We start from the raw sequence: 18,631 nt of genomic DNA, 5'->3' as shown, positions 1-18,631 counted from the left end.
TATTTTGATATGAAAAAATAAAAATCTTAATTTTTAGGGCCTAATTTCTGAAATAGTATATTACGTAACGAGTATAGAAAGTGATATTGTGCGAGCAAGAATCTTGATGCTCGAGGCGCCAGCCGAGTGCGGTAACCTTACGAGCAACCATAGACACTTTCCAGCGTATTCGCAAGGTCTTGAAAAATCCTCCGATTTTGTATCTCGTTTCGTCTATTAAATTATAGTCCTCCGTATTCGTAATCAAAGTTTTTTAATTCTTATGTATGCAGGCAATAATGTTTCACTGTGGACGAAATTGCGTAACATTTGTTATGTTTTTTGATATTTTGACAAAAAAAAGAACAAAAATTTAATTAATTAAGGGAAAATAGCGGGCATTCTGAAACTTTTTAACGTGTTGTTAAAATTTAACACTAATTAAAATTGCAAATCTTGAAATTTTATTGGTTATTGCTATAGTAACTACAATTAACGGCGTTTAATTTTTAACGGTTTTATTATATTATACGCGCTAATGTAATTAATTATTTAATTAATAATTTAATTTTTTTGAATTAAAAATGAGTTGTGGCTAGGGTGACGCAACTTACAAAAAATCGAAAACAATTTTTTTAGACGCTTTGTAATTAAATTTTTAGATTTTTGCAAAACGACAATTATGAACGGATCCATTTAAATCTTTTCACCCGTAAACTTGCGTAAAGATTATTTTGAACCCGAATCCGGTCGATATTTTAGCCACAATAATAGTAGCCCGCCATTTCTCACGCTTGTCAAGTGCTGCCATCTTCAAACATCAAATCGTGCTCTGTTTCCCAAAGTGGAAGTCGCAAAAAATGTGCTTGTTTACCAAATAATCAGCAATTTTCCACCAGTTTGTTGCTTTTTCATAAATCGTGGACTCGTAAAACCGTATTCAGTGTTAAAATCAATCGTGAAACAACATCACTCAAAACGACGCTTCTGCTTCCACTGCCATGCTATGAAACGTTGAGGAGCGTATGCTGATGCCATTAGGTTTTTTTGGGTGAAATTGCAGCGTCTCGAGACATGGAAGCCGAAAAACCGGAATCGGAAGAAGCGACCGTGTCTAGCACTGAAGATAATGCCTTAAATGACGAAACAGGTAGCAAAACGGCGTCTGAAACAAATGGGGACGGTGCCAATAGTGAGACTACTCAGAGTAGTGTTGGGGACGTTGGAGGAACGGACGCCAATGATGAAGAAAAGCAAAATGTTGAGGAGAAAATTGAAGAAAGTTCTGTTGAAAAGACTGAAGCGGTCGAACAACCAGTAAGTGAGACTAAAGATGAGGAAAAGAGCGAGTCTGAAGGTAACAAAGACACACAAGTGCAAGAATCGCCCCCGAAAGCGCCGGAAAAAGGTAACGAATCGAAACGTCAAAACAAAATTTTAGGTTATGGTTGCAGATGACACTTTTCCCAATGAAGCGGACATAACAATGCCCCCAATCCAGACTTTGGGTAAAGGAAAACGTGCCCGAATCCCAAATAAGCGTTACAGTGATATTGTCTTATCCCCAATACGATCATCACACAAATCGAACGAAAATGGTGAACACGATGCTGAAGACGATGAAATGTCAAACATTTCCGACGTTCCATCTCGGAAACCTCGCTCAGACACCTCCAGTCCAACCCCGAAAAAATCGCGGGTGACTGTCGACATGTCAGACCCAAAGTATCGCAAACCGTTTTTGCACGGCTGGAAACGCGAGCTGGTCTATAGAGCTACTTTTGATAACCCCAATAAACGCAATGGGGATATTTATTACTACAGTCCAACGGGGAAAAAAATACGGTCGATGCGCGAGCTTACCGAAGTTTTGAAAGGGTCCAAAGAGTTAACGGTGGATAATTTTACATTCTATAAGGAACCGTTGGGTTTGGATGATCCTGAGAAGGAAATTATTCGGGACGCGAAAGCGTGGAATAAAAAAACACCGGCGAAAGGCGGGAGTAAAACACCGAATGTTTTGAGTCCGAAAGCAGGCACTTCGAAAGTTTCGAGTCCTAAAACGCCAGAGTCAGAGGCGCCGCAACCAACGAGGAGGTCGGGACGGACTTTAGGCAATATCAAAGTAAATACATGTTTGACTTATTTTTTATTTTGTTTCGTGAAATTGTTAAAAAAAATATTAGAATTTTTTACCACAGAAAAACATTCTTGATTTTCCTAAAGCAATAAAAAATCTTGAAAGAATGATAGGAAATCGGGAATACGTAATAATTTCATAAAATTAAGCCTCTAACGATTTACCAATTATTGCGGTAAAAGACTAGAAAATATTTCTGGAATTTTTCGTCTTTTGCAAATGTCTTTTTTCAATTTAATTTCTGAAAAAAATTATGTAACATAAGTTTTGTATGATTCGGGGTTTCTGTAACACATTGTATAAAAAGTTAGAGAATAATCTAAAAATGAATTCTAATTATAAACAATAGTATAAAAATTAGAAGAGAAAAGCTTCAAGAGTAACGTCGGTAGTAACAAAGATAAATTAATATTAGTATTAAAAATGTGAGATGTTTCGTAAATTTGTGGAGGTTTGCCAAAAAAAATATTGTATTTGCGGAATTTTAAATCGCTGAGTTAAAAAATACAAAATATTAAATTTAAATAAACAGACAAAATAAAATTGGCAGCAGCTTTGATTGTCTCAGTGGGCCACAAGTTGTGTTTTTCTTTAAAAAATTATTTACGTTTTTATGTTGAACATTTTCATAAATAGAATTCTGATGTTGGAAATTGCAGTCTTAAATAAGCACTTTTTGTCTCCACATTTACATGATAAACTGTAACCGGTGTTTTCGTATCTATATTTTCATACACGGTTTTTATGCTAACTCTATATGACATTTTTTTCAAAATAAATTCCTGGACCTGTTTTAATAAAATTCCTACGAATAAATTGGCTGTACATAATAATTACTGTACTCTGTTACTAGTTTAAAAATAAAGTATTTAAAAAATATAAAAAAATACTAAATTACTATTAGTTTTTTTTTAATTCGCATTAATTACTTTCATTCAGTTCAATTTGTGCAACAAGGAAAATAAATGTTTTACTAAATTTTTTTTATTGTTTTGTTATAGCTATAATAAGGGGTTCACAAGGCGAAAAAGTTGGGAATTACTTTTTTAGTGCAAGTTATAATTTTCAGGGGGAAGGAATAAATTATACTATAATTTAAATTCGTAATACCAATATTATCAGGGGTTTGAATCTAGGGTAGATAAATCTACCCTTTTTGTCAAATTCATTGTGATCATCATTACACACCAAATTAATAGATTCCAGTAAAAATTTACTCTGAAAATTCTTTAATTCTGCGATTTTTTTTAAATCTAGCAACACTGGTGTGCCTTTTGTATTTGATTATTGGCAACTTAATTTAAAAGGCTGATTAGAAAATTTGAAAGTTTTTATCAACAGTAATTTTTAAATTTTTTGGAACATAATTTTACAATTTATAACACTTGTGTATTATTCGATGTGTAATTGTCACGTTTTTTTTTTCGAATTTTTTTCTTAAATTTGTCATAATACGATCTGTTTTGTACGTCCTACTGACGCCAAATCAAGAAAAATCATTCAATAAAAACAATAAACCGAAGTATTGCAAAAATTTACGGTACTTAGTCGAGTAGAAATTCTCAACAGTAATTACGTAAATGCTCATAATTTTAATTAATTGCTACAAAGATGAACTTGCGGTTAAAATTATTAAAAAAAAATATTACTACTAAAGTAATTCGACGTGATTATTTTTTGTTTTCAAATCGACCAATAGAATTAAAATTACACTTTTAAAATTACAGTTCTATTAGTCGCTTTGAATTTTTTTGACATTACGATGGTCTGACGGGAAACGTGAATATTTAGTTATTTTTTTTTACTCATGAAATACTCGCTGTTTCTGGGATATGTAAGTAGATATCTGCTATTTTATATGTTAAAATTTGAAAAATTACTGGTGAATTGGTTAGTCATTAGAATTATTTTATTTTTATTTTTTGTGAGTACTTTATAATCATGTTTTCGTTGCATTTCCATTTCTTTCATATCCGCACCCCCATGGCAACGTTTTTGTTTCCAATCAAAATACTAATAAATTCTTAATTTTTGAAAGAATTTGCAGATTAAGTTGGCACCTAACAAAACCCGCTCTGACAGAAGTGCCAAAGCGGAAGAAGAACCCATGGAGGTTGAACCTCCGCCTTCCAAACGCTCATCTACTAAGAAAACGACAACCAAAGCCATACCAAAGTAAGTAGTCGTCCTAAAAATTATCACCAAGCGCATGCCTTCTTCACAGAAAACACTACTTGAAACAAAGTTTAAATAATTCGTAAAATTTAGCTTCAGGTGTGCTCTTGCTTTTAGTTAATTGTATTGGATGTAGTTTTTTGCTTCCACTCAGAAATAAATCACCCTTCTTTTCCCCACGAACTCCCAAATCCCTCACCACCGTCGTATTGCAGTGTAGAAATGGAGGGAAAACCCTGCCAACCCTGTTCCATTCGATGCGGGGGTGTCATGGGCATGGTACCGACGCTCCAGTGTCGCATTTGCCTATGCTTGTACCATTACGAGTGCGTCGGACTATCCTCGCATATTCAGATCCAAGCCTACGTCTGCAAGGTACGACAATTTTCTACTAAAATAAATACACTATTTTTTCTACAACCGTTATATTTTACTTTATTGTAAAATTATTACAAAGAGAATGAGAACTTTTTGGAACAATTTATGCTTAAATGTATCAGCAGTTGCTAATCTTAATTGCAGTTTTATAGATTTACTGAAGTATAACATGTTTTTTCAGTGAAAAAATTCACAAGCTTCACTAATTTATTGTTGTTTCTTAGCCCACATATGTTCGCTACGATTCATTATTGTTTTAATAACACCTTGAAATCAAAAATTAAATCATTTTTAATTCTCTAATGTAGGAAATTACCGTATAGCACGATATGTTATCACCGGAGGGCGTTTAGTTACTTTTTAAGTAACTAACTTACTTAAGTTTTGTTCGCAAAATTTATTGTGGAAAAAATGCTACGTAGTAATCAGACGTAGAAAAAATGTTGTATTCAACTCGTGAGTGAAGTATCTTTTTTAACTCAACTACACGTTAAAATTACTTTACTTACTTGTAGAAATTACTATTGTTTGGACGAGGCGTTGGATGTTGTAATGTTTTGCAGAATTGCCAACTGGAGCATGGTCAGAGCGTCGCAACATCTGCGTCAATTGTTTTGCCCCCTCTCACACCCATAAACACCCTGAAGTCAATGTCGGCCCAATCATCAGTTCTACCAACTTTGCAACGAATACCACGTCCGGGGGATTCACCCCAACAAGACACTGCCATTTCAGGGGGAGTCCCGAACATGCCCCGCTTACTTCCCTTACCCAAAGCTAAAGATGTGCCAACGAAACAAAGCAAAAATCCCACTCAGACAGCGACGGAAACTAAGAGTTTGGTCGGATCGGTTACCTCATGGTTGCCTCACAGTTCGACCATTCAAGTCGATAATATGCGGAATAAGGAAAATGAACCCATTGAGGCACCCAGACCGCAATACGTTGAGTATTTGGCAGGCCGTAAATTTTTAATAATTCCGAAGCATAACGTTGTTTCGGTTTCACCGACTGTGATCAAACCGATGAATTTTGAATCGGTTAGTAGTGAGGTTGAAGAGGCGAAAAATGCGCAAATTAGTACAGATGAAGCACCGGTTCAAAGTACCGATGAGGTGCCACAGACTGAGAAAAATGAAGAACCGCAAGAAAATAATGAAGATAAACAAGAGTGAGTTTCTTTGTGACGTCGTTAATTTGATTTTATTTTCAGGCGACCATTATCCCACCTTTCGTTCTTTTTGTTGAAGGCAATGAACAGTTCCTGTCCATTTTTTGATAAATAGTTTATTAAGCTCATTCCTGTTCTATTTCCGCATCCACAATCATTTTTGCAAAAACTGCTCCAATACGTTTGCGTCTTATGATTTGCTTTGCTTAAAAAACAATCTCAATACGAATTTGAGGTTTGTTTGATCGCTTGTCGCTTTTTTGTTGACCCTCCTCCAAAGAAAAATATGTGTTTGTTACAGACCTGTTGAAAGTTCAAGAAGTACGAGACGTTCCTCCAAATTAAATAACACCTCGAATGAGAAACAGGAAGAAAAGCGGTTAATGGATAGTTATTTGCAAGATGTTGCATACGGTTACAACACACTGTTGCACGTTTTCCAATATTTGAAAGTGCAGGATTTGTTAAGGGCGGGTTGTGTGTGTACCATGTGGAGGGATATTGCGAGTCATCCATCATTATGGCGCACGGTTAGGATGAAAAATTCGCAAGTACATAGTTTTGAAGGGCTTGCGAATACGTTAGAAAAGCACGGAACGGTGCATCTCGATCTGAGGAAAATGCTCCTGCCGATGGATAGTGGCGATGAAATTTGGCCAGAATTTTCCAAAGCCATACAAAAGGTGCAGACTTTGAGGAAAATCGATCTCTCCAGGTATTGCACTTGAATTAAAACTATTATATCTATTTTTGTGATATTATTACTTCGGTGTTGCCAAATAACGCAATGTTCCTTAAGAGCATTGAAATAAAAATGACTTGAAATAACGGTGAGTGCAAGACAAAAAAATTACAGGCAATTATGAATGGCAAGAAATAAAGCTAACTTTTACCAATTTGTTTTCGTTCTTAATTTTTTTTAAAACGTTGCGAATACGATTAAAGATACAAAAAAATGAAAAAAAAAAAAAACAAATTTTAGAGAATCAACCTTCTTACACAAAAGTTGCTGAACCTCTGATAAAACAAAAAATATGGTATTCGTATTCGCAAATTGCATTGTGAAGTTGAAATTTGATTTACGAATTGATCAGACTTAAACGAAACTTTAAAAGAGCTTTGTAATTTACTACACCACAACAAAAAAGACTGAAGGAATCGTCTGAAATCAACTGATTTTAATTAAAGTGGTGCTTAAATCGTCGTTTTCGGCACCAGATAAAATCTATTTCAGGTTTTCTACATCGAGTTTTATTATTTTTGGGCAAGGAATTGTCCGAAATCAAGTGATTTTAAATAAACTGGTGCTTAAATCGTTATTTTTGGCCAGTATAAATAGATTTCAGGTTTTCACACAGCATGTTTTGAATTTTTAGAAAAAAATGAAACGATTTCACCAGAAATGGTGCCAAAATAAAGTGATTTTCTACTTTATAAAGCATTTTGTTTTCAAGCTAGAATTGTCAAAAATCGTCGTTTTTGGCGACAGTAATAATAATAATAATAATAATAATAATAATAATATAAGATCTTTATTAAAAAAATGAAATATACAAATTCTGTGGGGCGAAGTCTAGCCTAATAAGGTTACTCAACTCAACCCTGAAATAATAACAATAATAATAAAACAAAAGTATTTAAAAATTGAACAATAGGAAAAATAAACGTAAGTGCAGAGAAGTAGGTACAAAAAGAATTGAAACGGAAATAATAAAATTATTTTGTTTTGTTCTTAAGCGTTTGTTTGAAATCAAATGTTTTTAATTAAAATTGATTTTTTTTCTCGAGGTCTCAAGTCAAAAATTTCATAAAATTTATTTGCATTGTTTAAGCGCAATAAATAAAATTCTATGACGACAAATCTTTGATATTTTGATGTTATTTTTGTTGAATAAATTTGTAATTACATGAATGACTTATTATTAAATTAAACATCTAATTTAAAAAAATATATTTTTGAGATCTTCAGTTTCAAAAGATTGAAGACACAATATCACAATATAAAAATCTTTAAAAATCTTAAACTTTTGCTAATGGTCTTTAACGTGTTAAACATCCAAAGCAAATTAGCCTTTTTTCGTTAAGTAACAAAACAAAAACATTCAATCTCACTTTCACTCGTGTTGTAAATTGTGTAAAACTGACGGTAATCCTCAGACAAAGAATCCTTTAAATACTGCAGCTCTTTGAAATTTTTTGCACTGATTTTTCTGTTAGTTTGCTGTATTTTTTCTAACTTGGCGAAAGGTAACGGAGTCCTATGAGGTGATTTTCCACGACCAGAACAAATGCTTTAAAAAAAAAAAAATAAAATAAAACCAATAGTCTAGAAATATGACACCTGGAAAGGGCAAAGACAAAAATTTTGCTGTGTTACTAATTACGCGATTTTGAAAACTACGACCACTGCAGCATTTATCTACTTTGAAGAACCTTTTGAAAGATATAAATAGGTAATATCCATGCCTGTTCAAGCCAGTTGTATTAAGAAATATAATTATTAAATATTTCATGAAACTAAATCTAGTTGCTTAAAGTTTTATCGGAAATACAAAAATTCTATTTCTGAAAGTAATCGATACTTTAGTTTCCTCTATAGGAAATGAAATAGAAAAATAAAAGTTTTAAATTAGACACTTAATACTTAGTCACAGATAAAGTTGCGTAAATACTTACCTAAAACAATGTTATAAATAATTTGTAATCAATTTTTTGTAGCACGTTTGACTCTCTACAACTTTTCTCACAATATTTTGTTGTACTTTTAACAATCAGTGTTTTGGAAAACATGAGGACGTGGCGGTAGTTTTGATTTTTTTTAAATTTAGTCGTCAGTTTTTCTCAATTTAATTTTGCAAAGCGAACCATTTGGAGCCGAAATTGGTTAAAATTCTCCCATTATTTTGGGCTTCCTCTCCTAGTATTTAGTTATTTGAAGCCGGTTTTGCCTGCAGGTGTCCGGCTTCGGTGGTGGAGCAGCTCGCCATCACCAACAAAGACCTGGAGGTGATAAACGGCGTGACAATAGTGTGCCAGAGCATGAGTCTCGATACATTATCATCGTTGAAAAACTTGAAAGAATTGCGTCTAAAATCACCGTGCGGTCTCACCCTCTCGTCCGACATTACATCACTCAAAGAACTAACAAGTCTGACCCACCTCTCATTGACCTCAATTAAAGACCTCAATAAAATGAGTTTGAGTGTTATAGCGGCGTTGAAGAATCTCGAATCTTTGGATTTGGGCGAATGTAACGATTTTCCAGACACTTTCGGCGCCGAGATTTTAATGAAATTGACCAAGCTGGAAAAACTACGCTTGGAGAAGGGTCAAGGCGACTGCCATACCACCGAGATTTTAGAAGCCGTGAGGCAAATGCCGGATTTGGAGCAGTTAGAGTTGGTTAATTTTGACATAAAAAGCGGGTTTGATGTGGCCCTGGGGGCGTGTAGTAATATAAAGAAGTTGCTGCTTATTCCCACTTACATTTCGCAAAGTGCCACAACGAATCATGTGGTGTTAGCGGGGATGTTGCGGTTGAAAAGTACTTTGTCGCATTTGGTTTGGGGAGTTACGTTGGAGTTGTTGCGTGTGACGGAGTTGTTTGTCGATCAGTATGAAGACTCCGATAAGAAGAAGAAGAAAAGTAAGAAAGCCGTTGGGAAGGGGGATTGCATCCCTGTTTTGAAACCGGTTCCGTTGTTGATGGAGAAAGATGAGGATATACCACCGGCTCACGATCCACCAAAGGTCGAAATTATACCACTTCCGGACTTGCAAAAATTGTTATTGAAAAGTTTACCAACGACAAGGGTTAAGATTCTCAAAATTCCCTTCCACGCAACTTGGAGGCAGAGTATTACTGATACTGTTAATTAATTTAGGTCTTACTAGGATTTTGTTTAGTCTGTTGTATTGATAGTTGTAGATATTGGAGTACTATGTTTTTCAACTTTGCTTTATGTACAATATGTTCTTAAAGATGTAAAATATAGGTAGGATCAACTGAAGATAAATATAAGATTCTTAATTACATGTTTTACGATTTTTTTCGTATTTATATTTGAATTCTCAAATATTGTGTTTACGCATGTGACTCGTGAAATTTTCAATAATAATTTTCTAATCTTTCGAACTGGTGTTTTTTTTTCATTTTAAAATGCCTGGTAGACTCAGTTTTCCTCGACTTCATTAGCTCAGAATAACAGCAATTTTTGCTGTAGTTATTGTGAAAAATTAATTACCAATAATAGTTATTTTTTTAACGAGTGTCCATTTATACTTTAATATATTATTATCTTCGTAAATTTTGCTGTCCCGTCCGTTATTGCAAACATTTTTTCTTAGTTTTTACGTTTAAACAAGACCAATAATTTTTAATTTAATAATTCAAACCTGAATAAATTTTTGAAAGTTATTTTTATACTCAAGATTTTTTTGTCTCGTCCGTCATGTGTAAATAAAAAGTAAATTAATCAGAAGTCGTTACACAAACATTGCCTAGATTTTCGGTTTTGTGGTTTCAAAAGTTTCAACAAGTTGCACCTTTGACTTTAAATATAATTATTGTTGGAATTAAGTGTCTTAAATTAGCAAAATTTTTATGTCCATTTATACTTTAATCTTCGTAACTTTTGCTGTCCCGTCCGTTATTGCAAACATAAATGTTTTTCTTAGTTTTTACGTTTAAACAAGACCAATAATTTCTAATTTAAGAATTCAAATCTGAATAAATTTTTTAAAGTTATTTTCATACTCAAGATTTTTTTGTCCCGTCCGTCATGTGTAAACAAAAAGTAAATTAATCAGAAGTCGTTACACAAACATTGCCTAGATTTTCGGTTTTGTGGTTTCAAAAGTTTCAACAAGTTTCACCTTTGACTTTAAATATAATTATTGTTGGAATTAAGTGTCTTAAATTAGCAAAATTTTTATGTCCATTTATACTTTAATCTTCGTAACTTTTGCTGTCCCGTCCGTTATTGCAAACATAAATGTTTTTCTTAGCTTTTACGTTTAAACAAGACCAATAATTTCTAATTTAATAATTCAAACCTGAATAAATTTTTGGAAGTTATTTTCAAACTCAAGATTTTTTTGTCTCGTCCGTCATGTGTAAACAAAAAGTAAATTAATCAGAAGTCGTTACACTAACATTGCCTTGTTCTTCGGTTTCGTGGTTTCAAAAGTTTCACCTTTAACTTTAAATATAATTATTGTTGGAATTAAGTGTCTTTTAAATTAGCAAAATTTTTATGTCCCGTCCGTTATCTATTTTTATTTTTCTCTTGCTTGACTGATATTAGTTCCTACCCAAAAAGAAAAATTTGTGCAGTGTCCCGTCCGTTAAACCTGAAGGGCTGATTATGTAATAAAATCATCGAGGTTTTCCAGAATTTTAGATAATTAGGAACAGGTGTAAGTGACTGCAGATGAGACTTGCATTATGTGGAAAAATTTGAAATAAAAGTCATTGATATAACAACTTGAATACTTTATTTTAACGCTTGCTACAACGTATTACAAAACAAACAGCTAGAAACGAACTAGTTTAAACATGTTTCTTCATTGTCTGATTCTGACCGAATTTACAATTGCGTAGCTACACTTTTACCAGAGTTAGTGAGGCGGCAAAAAGATAAAGCTTTCGGCCCTAGAGATAGCTATCAGTGTGTTTCCTTACAGGTCACGGAACAGTTAGCGAAAAAAACCGGCCTAATGAAAAAGTAGTATTACACGTATTGGCAAGATGCTTTCTTTTATATCTCTTTTAAAACGTAATCGCGCGAAAGATTAAAACGGGGATCGATATCAAAACTGCGAGTTTTAATCTTACATTCAAATAAGTCGCGCATTATTGGCGAGAATTTGTTTATTTTTTCATCTTGGCCAAGTCACGTTCAAAACGAATTTAATTTTCCCTCCTTGAGACTGCGGTAACGTTGGACAGTAATGAAGCTCTTGAATAAAATAAAATGGGACAAAAGTAATTTACCCCGTAATTTATTATTCCGAAATAAATTCGCGCAATTTAAAATTATCATATCGCACTGTTGAGCCGTTAAGATAAAGTACATTTCTTTCAGGCTCAGTTTGGAATTAATAATTCAAGGGATTTCAAAAGTGACGGTAAGAAATGATAATGTGAACAGAATTATTCATATGCAAATAATTGCATCAACTAAAACATCCAGAATCATTAATCGTTGTTTTTGTGCACAAACGAAAGTGGGTTAATTAATTTTGTAAACTCAATATTTTTTCCCAATTAAGTGCGGTAATTAATTTGGTATAAGATTTGTCTGCTTTAATCCGAACATAATGCACGCTCTGGTAATGATGTCCATTATTACAATAATTGCTCTCGTCTTACAAGATGCACTCAACAATCGCATAAAACCATTAGGCTAAGCCAAATTTTAATCGTCTTCATTAAGCTATCAAAATGGTGGATGCGCCGGGTTCAGTATTTTTTACGAAAGCATAATCTCGCAGCTTAACAAAGCGAACTTTATTTAATTCTGGGATTAATTTTTGCCGAACTTTGGTAAAAATGTACATGTTCGTTTAAGTTGGTATTTATGTACACCTACCACGACAAAGTACGCCTTATCATTAAGTTATCACATTGATACAACCAATAAGTGATACCGGTTTCGTTGGAACGTTTTTCAAACCTGTGTCCACAAATCGAACGATTTGCACTAAGAGGCCGCGTCGTTTGCCGGACTTCTGCATAATATCGTCGTCGTACTGATGATAGTGATGAGGAGAAACACCGCCAGTAAGAGCCGGTCCAGGACAATTGACGCCTGCTTCCATTCCAGTTCTGTCAGCTCTCTTCTGTCCTGTTCAGTGAGCCGCTGCTCGTTTCTGTCGATACTGGCGTGAACTTTGTTCAAAATTCTTATGATTTGGTTCTCGAAAGCGTCTAAGGCCGCAAAAAGTAGTTTCAAATCGTTTCAAATTGGAAAAAATACCTAAATCCTCCACCCTATGCCTTGGGACGAACCTGGGCGACCGCTGCTGCCGCTGCTGCAGGCAGTAACCGTCTTCTTGGGGCATTTTATCGGTCCAAGGCCACGGACAGTCCAGTCTGGTTCCTGTTTGTGGGTTGATTTCCTGCAAATATAACTTGGTTCAAATTTCAAATATAAATCTTTAACATGGGCTTGGATGTTTGCTGATGAAGCGGAATGGAAACTTGGCGGATTACGCTAGGTAATAGGACTAAGTGTTCTCGCACTAAAACTTTAGTTATTGCGAATTGATCGCAGGGCGAAGATGGAGGAGAAATCCAACTTTGCGGTTCTCGGCACATACCTGGAATGCAAGCAAGCGGGGATATTTTAATTAAAATAGATTTGTCCAATTTGCAAATTATTTCTTTATGTGTGCTGTCTAGGCCGTGAAATTGTGGGCCGAAATTAAATCTTCACTCCGAGCGGAAAAATGCTTTATGGTAAAATACTTTGTTAGTATCACAAATTAATTTCATTAACTTGACTTGCAAACAACAAATGGGGACGAAAACGGGTTTGTATCACAAAAAATTGAAGGCCTTTGTAATTATATCGCATCTGAACATACAATCATTTAAAAATAAATTGGACGAATTAATCTATACTTACACACTTTTTTCTAAATGCTGAAATAGAAAGTACTTTAATTAATAACAATAACTTTGAATCCCAATTTTCTAGACAGCACTCCATTCACGGAGAAAGAGCTATTCTTTGTAGAAATGATTTATTATGTGTTGAGTATAACGATATTACTGATGTCTGTTGTGGACGTCCTTTTGCTCAATAATATTTTTTTATACTTTGGTTTCACAAATTGTTCATTGTGAGACTGAAAGTAGTTTCACAAAGAGAACTTTTATGCAACTTTTTTTAGTAAATTTTTAGTTGTATTGGCAGTGTTGGGCTGGGTCTCATCAGTTATCACAAACAACAAAAATAGATAGTAGAAAAAATAGTATATTACACTCGAATTAATTCTGGCACTCATTATATTGGAGCACGACGAAGGAGTGCCACAATAGAACGTCTTATAAAACTCGTATAATGATATATTATTTTTAAATATATGATAACATAATAATAAATTTTAATGAAAATTTTTAAGATCATAAAGAAGTAGTTGTATTCTTAAATAAAATTAATTAAATAAATTACATCAAAACTAATAAGAATTGCAATTGGACGGTTGCATTTTCAGGGATTTGGTAATTTTTATAATGCACTTGTAGTTGCCAACTGGTACTTTATTGACTAAAAAAACGTCTCTGTGGAAGAAAATTTTGACAAACTCCTAGAAAATCTTTGCTGTTTTAATAATATTTTCCCTTTGAAACAAACAAATCAATAGAATTTTCAACAAGAATGTTACGTTAAAATGGTTTACGTCGCAATTAAAGAAAATCAGAGATTTACACAAAAAAATATACAAATTACATCTCAAGTAACAATAATTCTTCTAAATCTTACTGGAAGGTTGTTAATTGTAACAGAAATACGAATAAACAGAGTAAAAATATTAGGAACACTGATGTGCCACCTGACAATTTTAGTACGTATTTTGTAAATTTAGCAAACGAAATTGTTGATAAACTTCCAAATTACCCTATAAATAATAACAATACTCTACCAACAAATAAATTAACCATGCTTTAAATTTCCTACCGTCAGTCAAACTTTAAGTTTTTTAAGATGAAAAATAAACCAAGTAAAAATATTTATGACATCATCATTCCATTAATAAAACGTGTTCTTGATGTGACAATTTCCGCCTTAACTAAATTAATCAATTCTTGTATTGAAAAGTTTCCAACTGTTTTTAAAGTTGCTAATCTAAAACTGTCACATAAAGGAGGCACAACAGATGACTTAAACAATTTTCAAATTTCGATTTTGCCTAAGTTTTCGAAAATCTTAGAAACTATTTTAGAACAAACTAAAAATTTTCTGACTGACAGCTTTATTTACGAAAATCAGTTAGGAATTCAAAGCGGTAAATCTACAACAGTAGATTTACCGCTTAGATAACTTCAACAGATGCTACTGTACATCTAACTGGCATTATCTCTCAAAGAACAGAATTATTTTAGAGCTATATTTTGCGTAAATTTGCATTAAGCATTCAGCTAATTAAATGATCGGTATCAATGTATAAAAGAATAAACTCGCTATCTGATAGGAAAAAAATAACAAGAGGAGTACCACAAGGTTCTGCATTAGGTCCACTTCTTTTTGCTATGTATATAAACAATGTTAATGAAGATTTTTCAAAAGTAAACATAACAGTATTTACTGACGACAGCACGCTATCTAAACTATCAAACCATCTTGAAGTCCTTAAGCAGGAATTATGCCAATGACAAGAAAAAGCTCGTGTATATTTTGCATACATGGACTTATGTTTAAATGAACGTAAAATAAAAAGAAATATCATCTCTCTCCATAATATTAATTTTGGAAACCCAGAAACAATAAAATTCTCAGATGTGTTAACGGACCTTAATAACGTAATTGGACAGGCCATGTTAAGCAACTATCACATAAAATATCCAAAAATATTTTTTTGTTACGATTCTTAGAAAAACTTGTTCTTCCACAAGTCTTATAAACTGCAGTTATGATGAGTTTATTACTGCTGATGTGACGTCCCAATGTTTTAAGATCTGAACTAATAATTGTAATTTTTTCATTTGTATATACTTATAACTGTATTACTTGACTATTGTCCTATAAATAAATGTATATTTTCAAAGAATAAATAAATTATTGTTATACGATTTGTAGTTGCTGGCTAATTTATTATCTACGTTGCGGTATTCAAATTCATCGCTTATCTCAACGAAAACACGTAACAAATTATAATAGTAAGTTCCGTTATTTCGCGTAAAGAATTGTCACACTAATGCGCACCATTAACCACTAATCTCTACATCAAGGAATTATCTCCGTTATCAATAAAACCTCGTGTAATTGATATCACAATGTTGTCACAAATTATTAGCAAAACGTGTTGATAGTTGAGTGTATTACTTCTTTAACAAACTGAGTCAGTGTTTGGTGTACAAGATGATTTGTGGCAAACGTTCAGTCACATCCGAACAACAAAAAAAACTCCTAAAATACGTCCGCAACAACGACACAAAATCCATCGTTAAGCTCCTAAGACACCACAATGAGCTACTCTCTGTCGAGTATCACCACCCTTTCGACAACCACAACATTTTCATAATCGCCTGCAACGACAGCAATTCCATGCACGACGTGAAAGGTGCAACCATCTCGACTTTAATTGATTTGGGGGCGAATTTCACCGAACCGACCAAAAACGATCATTGGGAAGGGATTCATTATGCGGCCATAAATGCAAACGCCGAGAAATTGCAAGCGATAATTCAACATCTCACAGTCCAAGAAGCTAATTCATTAGTGTACTGTTCCAAGCATGTGCCGAGCAAGTACCCGTTCAGGCAAGACAAGACTTATTTCAAGAGTTACTCGAATAACGCACTCAGTGTTATTCTCAAGTATGGAAAACGGAGCGAGTCGTTTTACGAGTGCTGCGAGTTGTTGATCCGGAAAGGCGTTACTGTGGACCAGGTCGATTCAAACGGCTTAAAACCGCTGGATTTGATCAAAGAAGATAAAAGATTAGTTGCGATCTTGGAACAGTGCCAGAGTAGCGAAACGTTTGGCCAAGACCAAGTCAAAAATACGTTTGAGTTGGCAAAACTGCGCCAAACTGAACCGTTCCTAGCACTTGACTTAAGCAAAGACCAGGCTGATGATGTCGACGGTCCAGCTGAAGCCTACTCGAGCTGTACTCTCCTCCAGTTGTGTTGTGCCAAAGGCTTGACTCCTTGTGTCAAACACCTCCTAGACAAAGGCACAAACCCGAACAAAACGTTCGTGAAAAACCCAAACTCGCCAATCATGATCGCAATGAAAGAAGACCACGAAGACATAGTTAGGCTACTTCTTGAAAACCCGCACCTAACACTACCAGAAGACATTCTAATCAAACTACAAATCAAGTACAAAAATGTCAAAAACTTTGCCCGCATTGATAAGTACATGGAGCTGGTTTTGGATCACTTGCACAACTACGACAAGTCCCGACTTTCCGAATATTTATTAGCCAAGGACGAACTCAACAGAACTGCTCTTCACTACGCCACTCATTACAGATGTTCGGAAAATATTTTAAAATTGCTATCACTGGGGGCCCCTTTGACGGAGAGAGACCTCTTCGGGTACACGCCAATGCATTCGATTGAGGCCAGTGTTCTGGAGCAGTTTTTCGACAATTGTGTCAACATCCCCAAAAGTGAGAAGGAAATCGACAACATGCTGTACGAGCTCAGGAACAAGAAACAGAAATTTGCGATTGAGATCAACTACGAGGCTTTGATTGGTGTTAACGGTGAGAGTGACGTGCACGAGTCGGAGTTTTTGGACCAGTTGGTCAAAATGAAAAACTTGACGTATCTCTTGAACCACCCCGTAATTTCGAGTTACTTGGCGGTGAAGTGGCGCCGGTTCAAGTGGCTTGTTTATTTGAACCTGTTGTTGTATTTTATCGCGTATGGGTCTCTCCTGTTCTACGGTTTCGAGTATTCAACTTACTCCATAACGTCCAATAGTCTTTTGATAATTTCGGTTGATTTGATGTTTATGCTGGAGTTTTCGCAAATGTTGATTTTTCGCACCGATTATCTCAAACGTGTGGAAAACATCATCGATATTATTCTGATCGGCGGAGTGATCTACATTATCGCAGCCGGGTGGTTTAAAGCTTTGCTTAATGAGAATAAGGAGAACATAAGGGTCGCTTTCGCGGTTGTTTTCCTCACTTCAACACTGGGCATTTTCATGCAGTTGGGAAACCTCCCATTTTTCACCGTCAAGGTGATAATCCTCAAACAAATCTGCATCAGTTTTTGCAAATACATGATCTTCTATCTTTTCCCCGTGATGGCTTTCTTCTTCTGCTTCTACATTTTGCAAGAAACTGACGAAGACGTTTTCTTCCAAACCCTCTACGATGTGACCACGATGTTTGCCGGTGACCCGGACTCAAGCTACCCTCAGCAATTTTCCGCGAACCCGATTTTTAGTCACATTATTTACGTCGTTTTCATTGTTCTGATCGCGATTATTTTGCAAAATTTATTGATCGGTTTGGCGGTGAGTGACTTGCAGGACATTCAGAAAGAGGCTCAGTTTGTCGATAAGAAAGAGCGGGCACATTATATCACAAATATCGAGAGGGTTATTTTCGGGAAATACCGGGAGTCGTCCGATGGAATTTTTAGAAGTTTTTTTCGGAAGTTGCTTCAGATTTGTAACGTTTTTACCAAAGACCGGGTTTTGGTCATACAGCCGTATAATTACGGTTGTGTTTATGTGAAAGATAATCCGGGAAATAAACAATACATTCGGGACCAAACGATTATCGATCTGTTGCAAAATATCTTCAAAGATTTATCGATGAATAAAAACCAGGAAATCGAAGCGCCCTACTCTTTGAAGGTGGTCTGCGAGAGGCTGCAGCGAATTGAGAATTTGCTCGAAAAACTTGATGTAAATGATTTATTGAAGAAATAAAAATTAGTGACTGATTTATTGTTTTTTTTAAATAAGGTGTCTCAACTAAAACCTTCTCTTTTTTCTTAACTTAGCTAAAAATTACAGAAATAGAATGTAAGTTATAAAGAAAGTAAATCATATTTAGATATTTAAACAAATTTGTATTAAAATTATGGACAA

General features: G+C 34.5%; 2 protein-coding genes across 4 annotated transcripts in view; one reads left to right on the top strand and one right to left on the bottom strand.

Moving 5' to 3' along the window:
• The first annotated feature begins 759 nt into the window (after positions 1–759).
• LOC664527 (hypothetical protein) lies at positions 760–9,978 on the top strand. Of its 2 annotated transcripts, none has more exons than XM_008194076.3 (7): positions 760–1,387; positions 1,434–2,104; positions 4,167–4,294; positions 4,510–4,669; positions 5,236–5,843; positions 6,145–6,558; positions 8,798–9,978. In XM_008194076.3, exons 1-7 carry the CDS (start codon positions 1,054–1,056, stop codon positions 9,720–9,722), a joined length of 3,240 nt encoding a protein of 1,079 aa, XP_008192298.1. In that variant the 5' UTR covers positions 760–1,053; the 3' UTR covers positions 9,723–9,978. The 2 variants fall into 2 exon arrangements, with proteins under 2 accessions (XP_008192298.1, XP_008192297.1); XM_008194075.3 differs by having other exon boundaries at positions 4,158–4,294.
• A 2,569-nt stretch (positions 9,979–12,547) lies between these two features.
• The window catches only part of nAChRa5 (nicotinic acetylcholine receptor alpha 5 subunit), a 36,788-nt gene continuing 30,704 nt past the window's right edge, over positions 12,548–18,631 (bottom strand). The window contains exons 9-12 of one of the 2 annotated variants that reach the window (NM_001109782.1): positions 17,120–17,352; positions 16,640–16,738; positions 12,824–12,965; positions 12,548–12,774 (exon numbers count right to left, since the gene is read on the bottom strand). In NM_001109782.1, the coding sequence (NP_001103252.1) occupies positions 12,548–12,774; positions 12,824–12,965; positions 16,640–16,738; positions 17,120–17,352 (701 nt within the window). The remainder of the gene's footprint in view (positions 12,775–12,823; positions 12,966–16,639; positions 16,739–17,119; positions 17,353–18,631) is intronic. The other variant, NM_001162522.1, reaches the window with a different exon arrangement.

The sequence above is a fragment of the Tribolium castaneum genome, chromosome 9, assembly GCF_031307605.1.
Source record: "Tribolium castaneum strain GA2 chromosome 9, icTriCast1.1, whole genome shotgun sequence".
NCBI classification, from domain to species: Eukaryota; Metazoa; Arthropoda; class Insecta; order Coleoptera; family Tenebrionidae; genus Tribolium; species Tribolium castaneum.
This window is presented reverse-complemented; position numbering and strand designations above follow the sequence as displayed.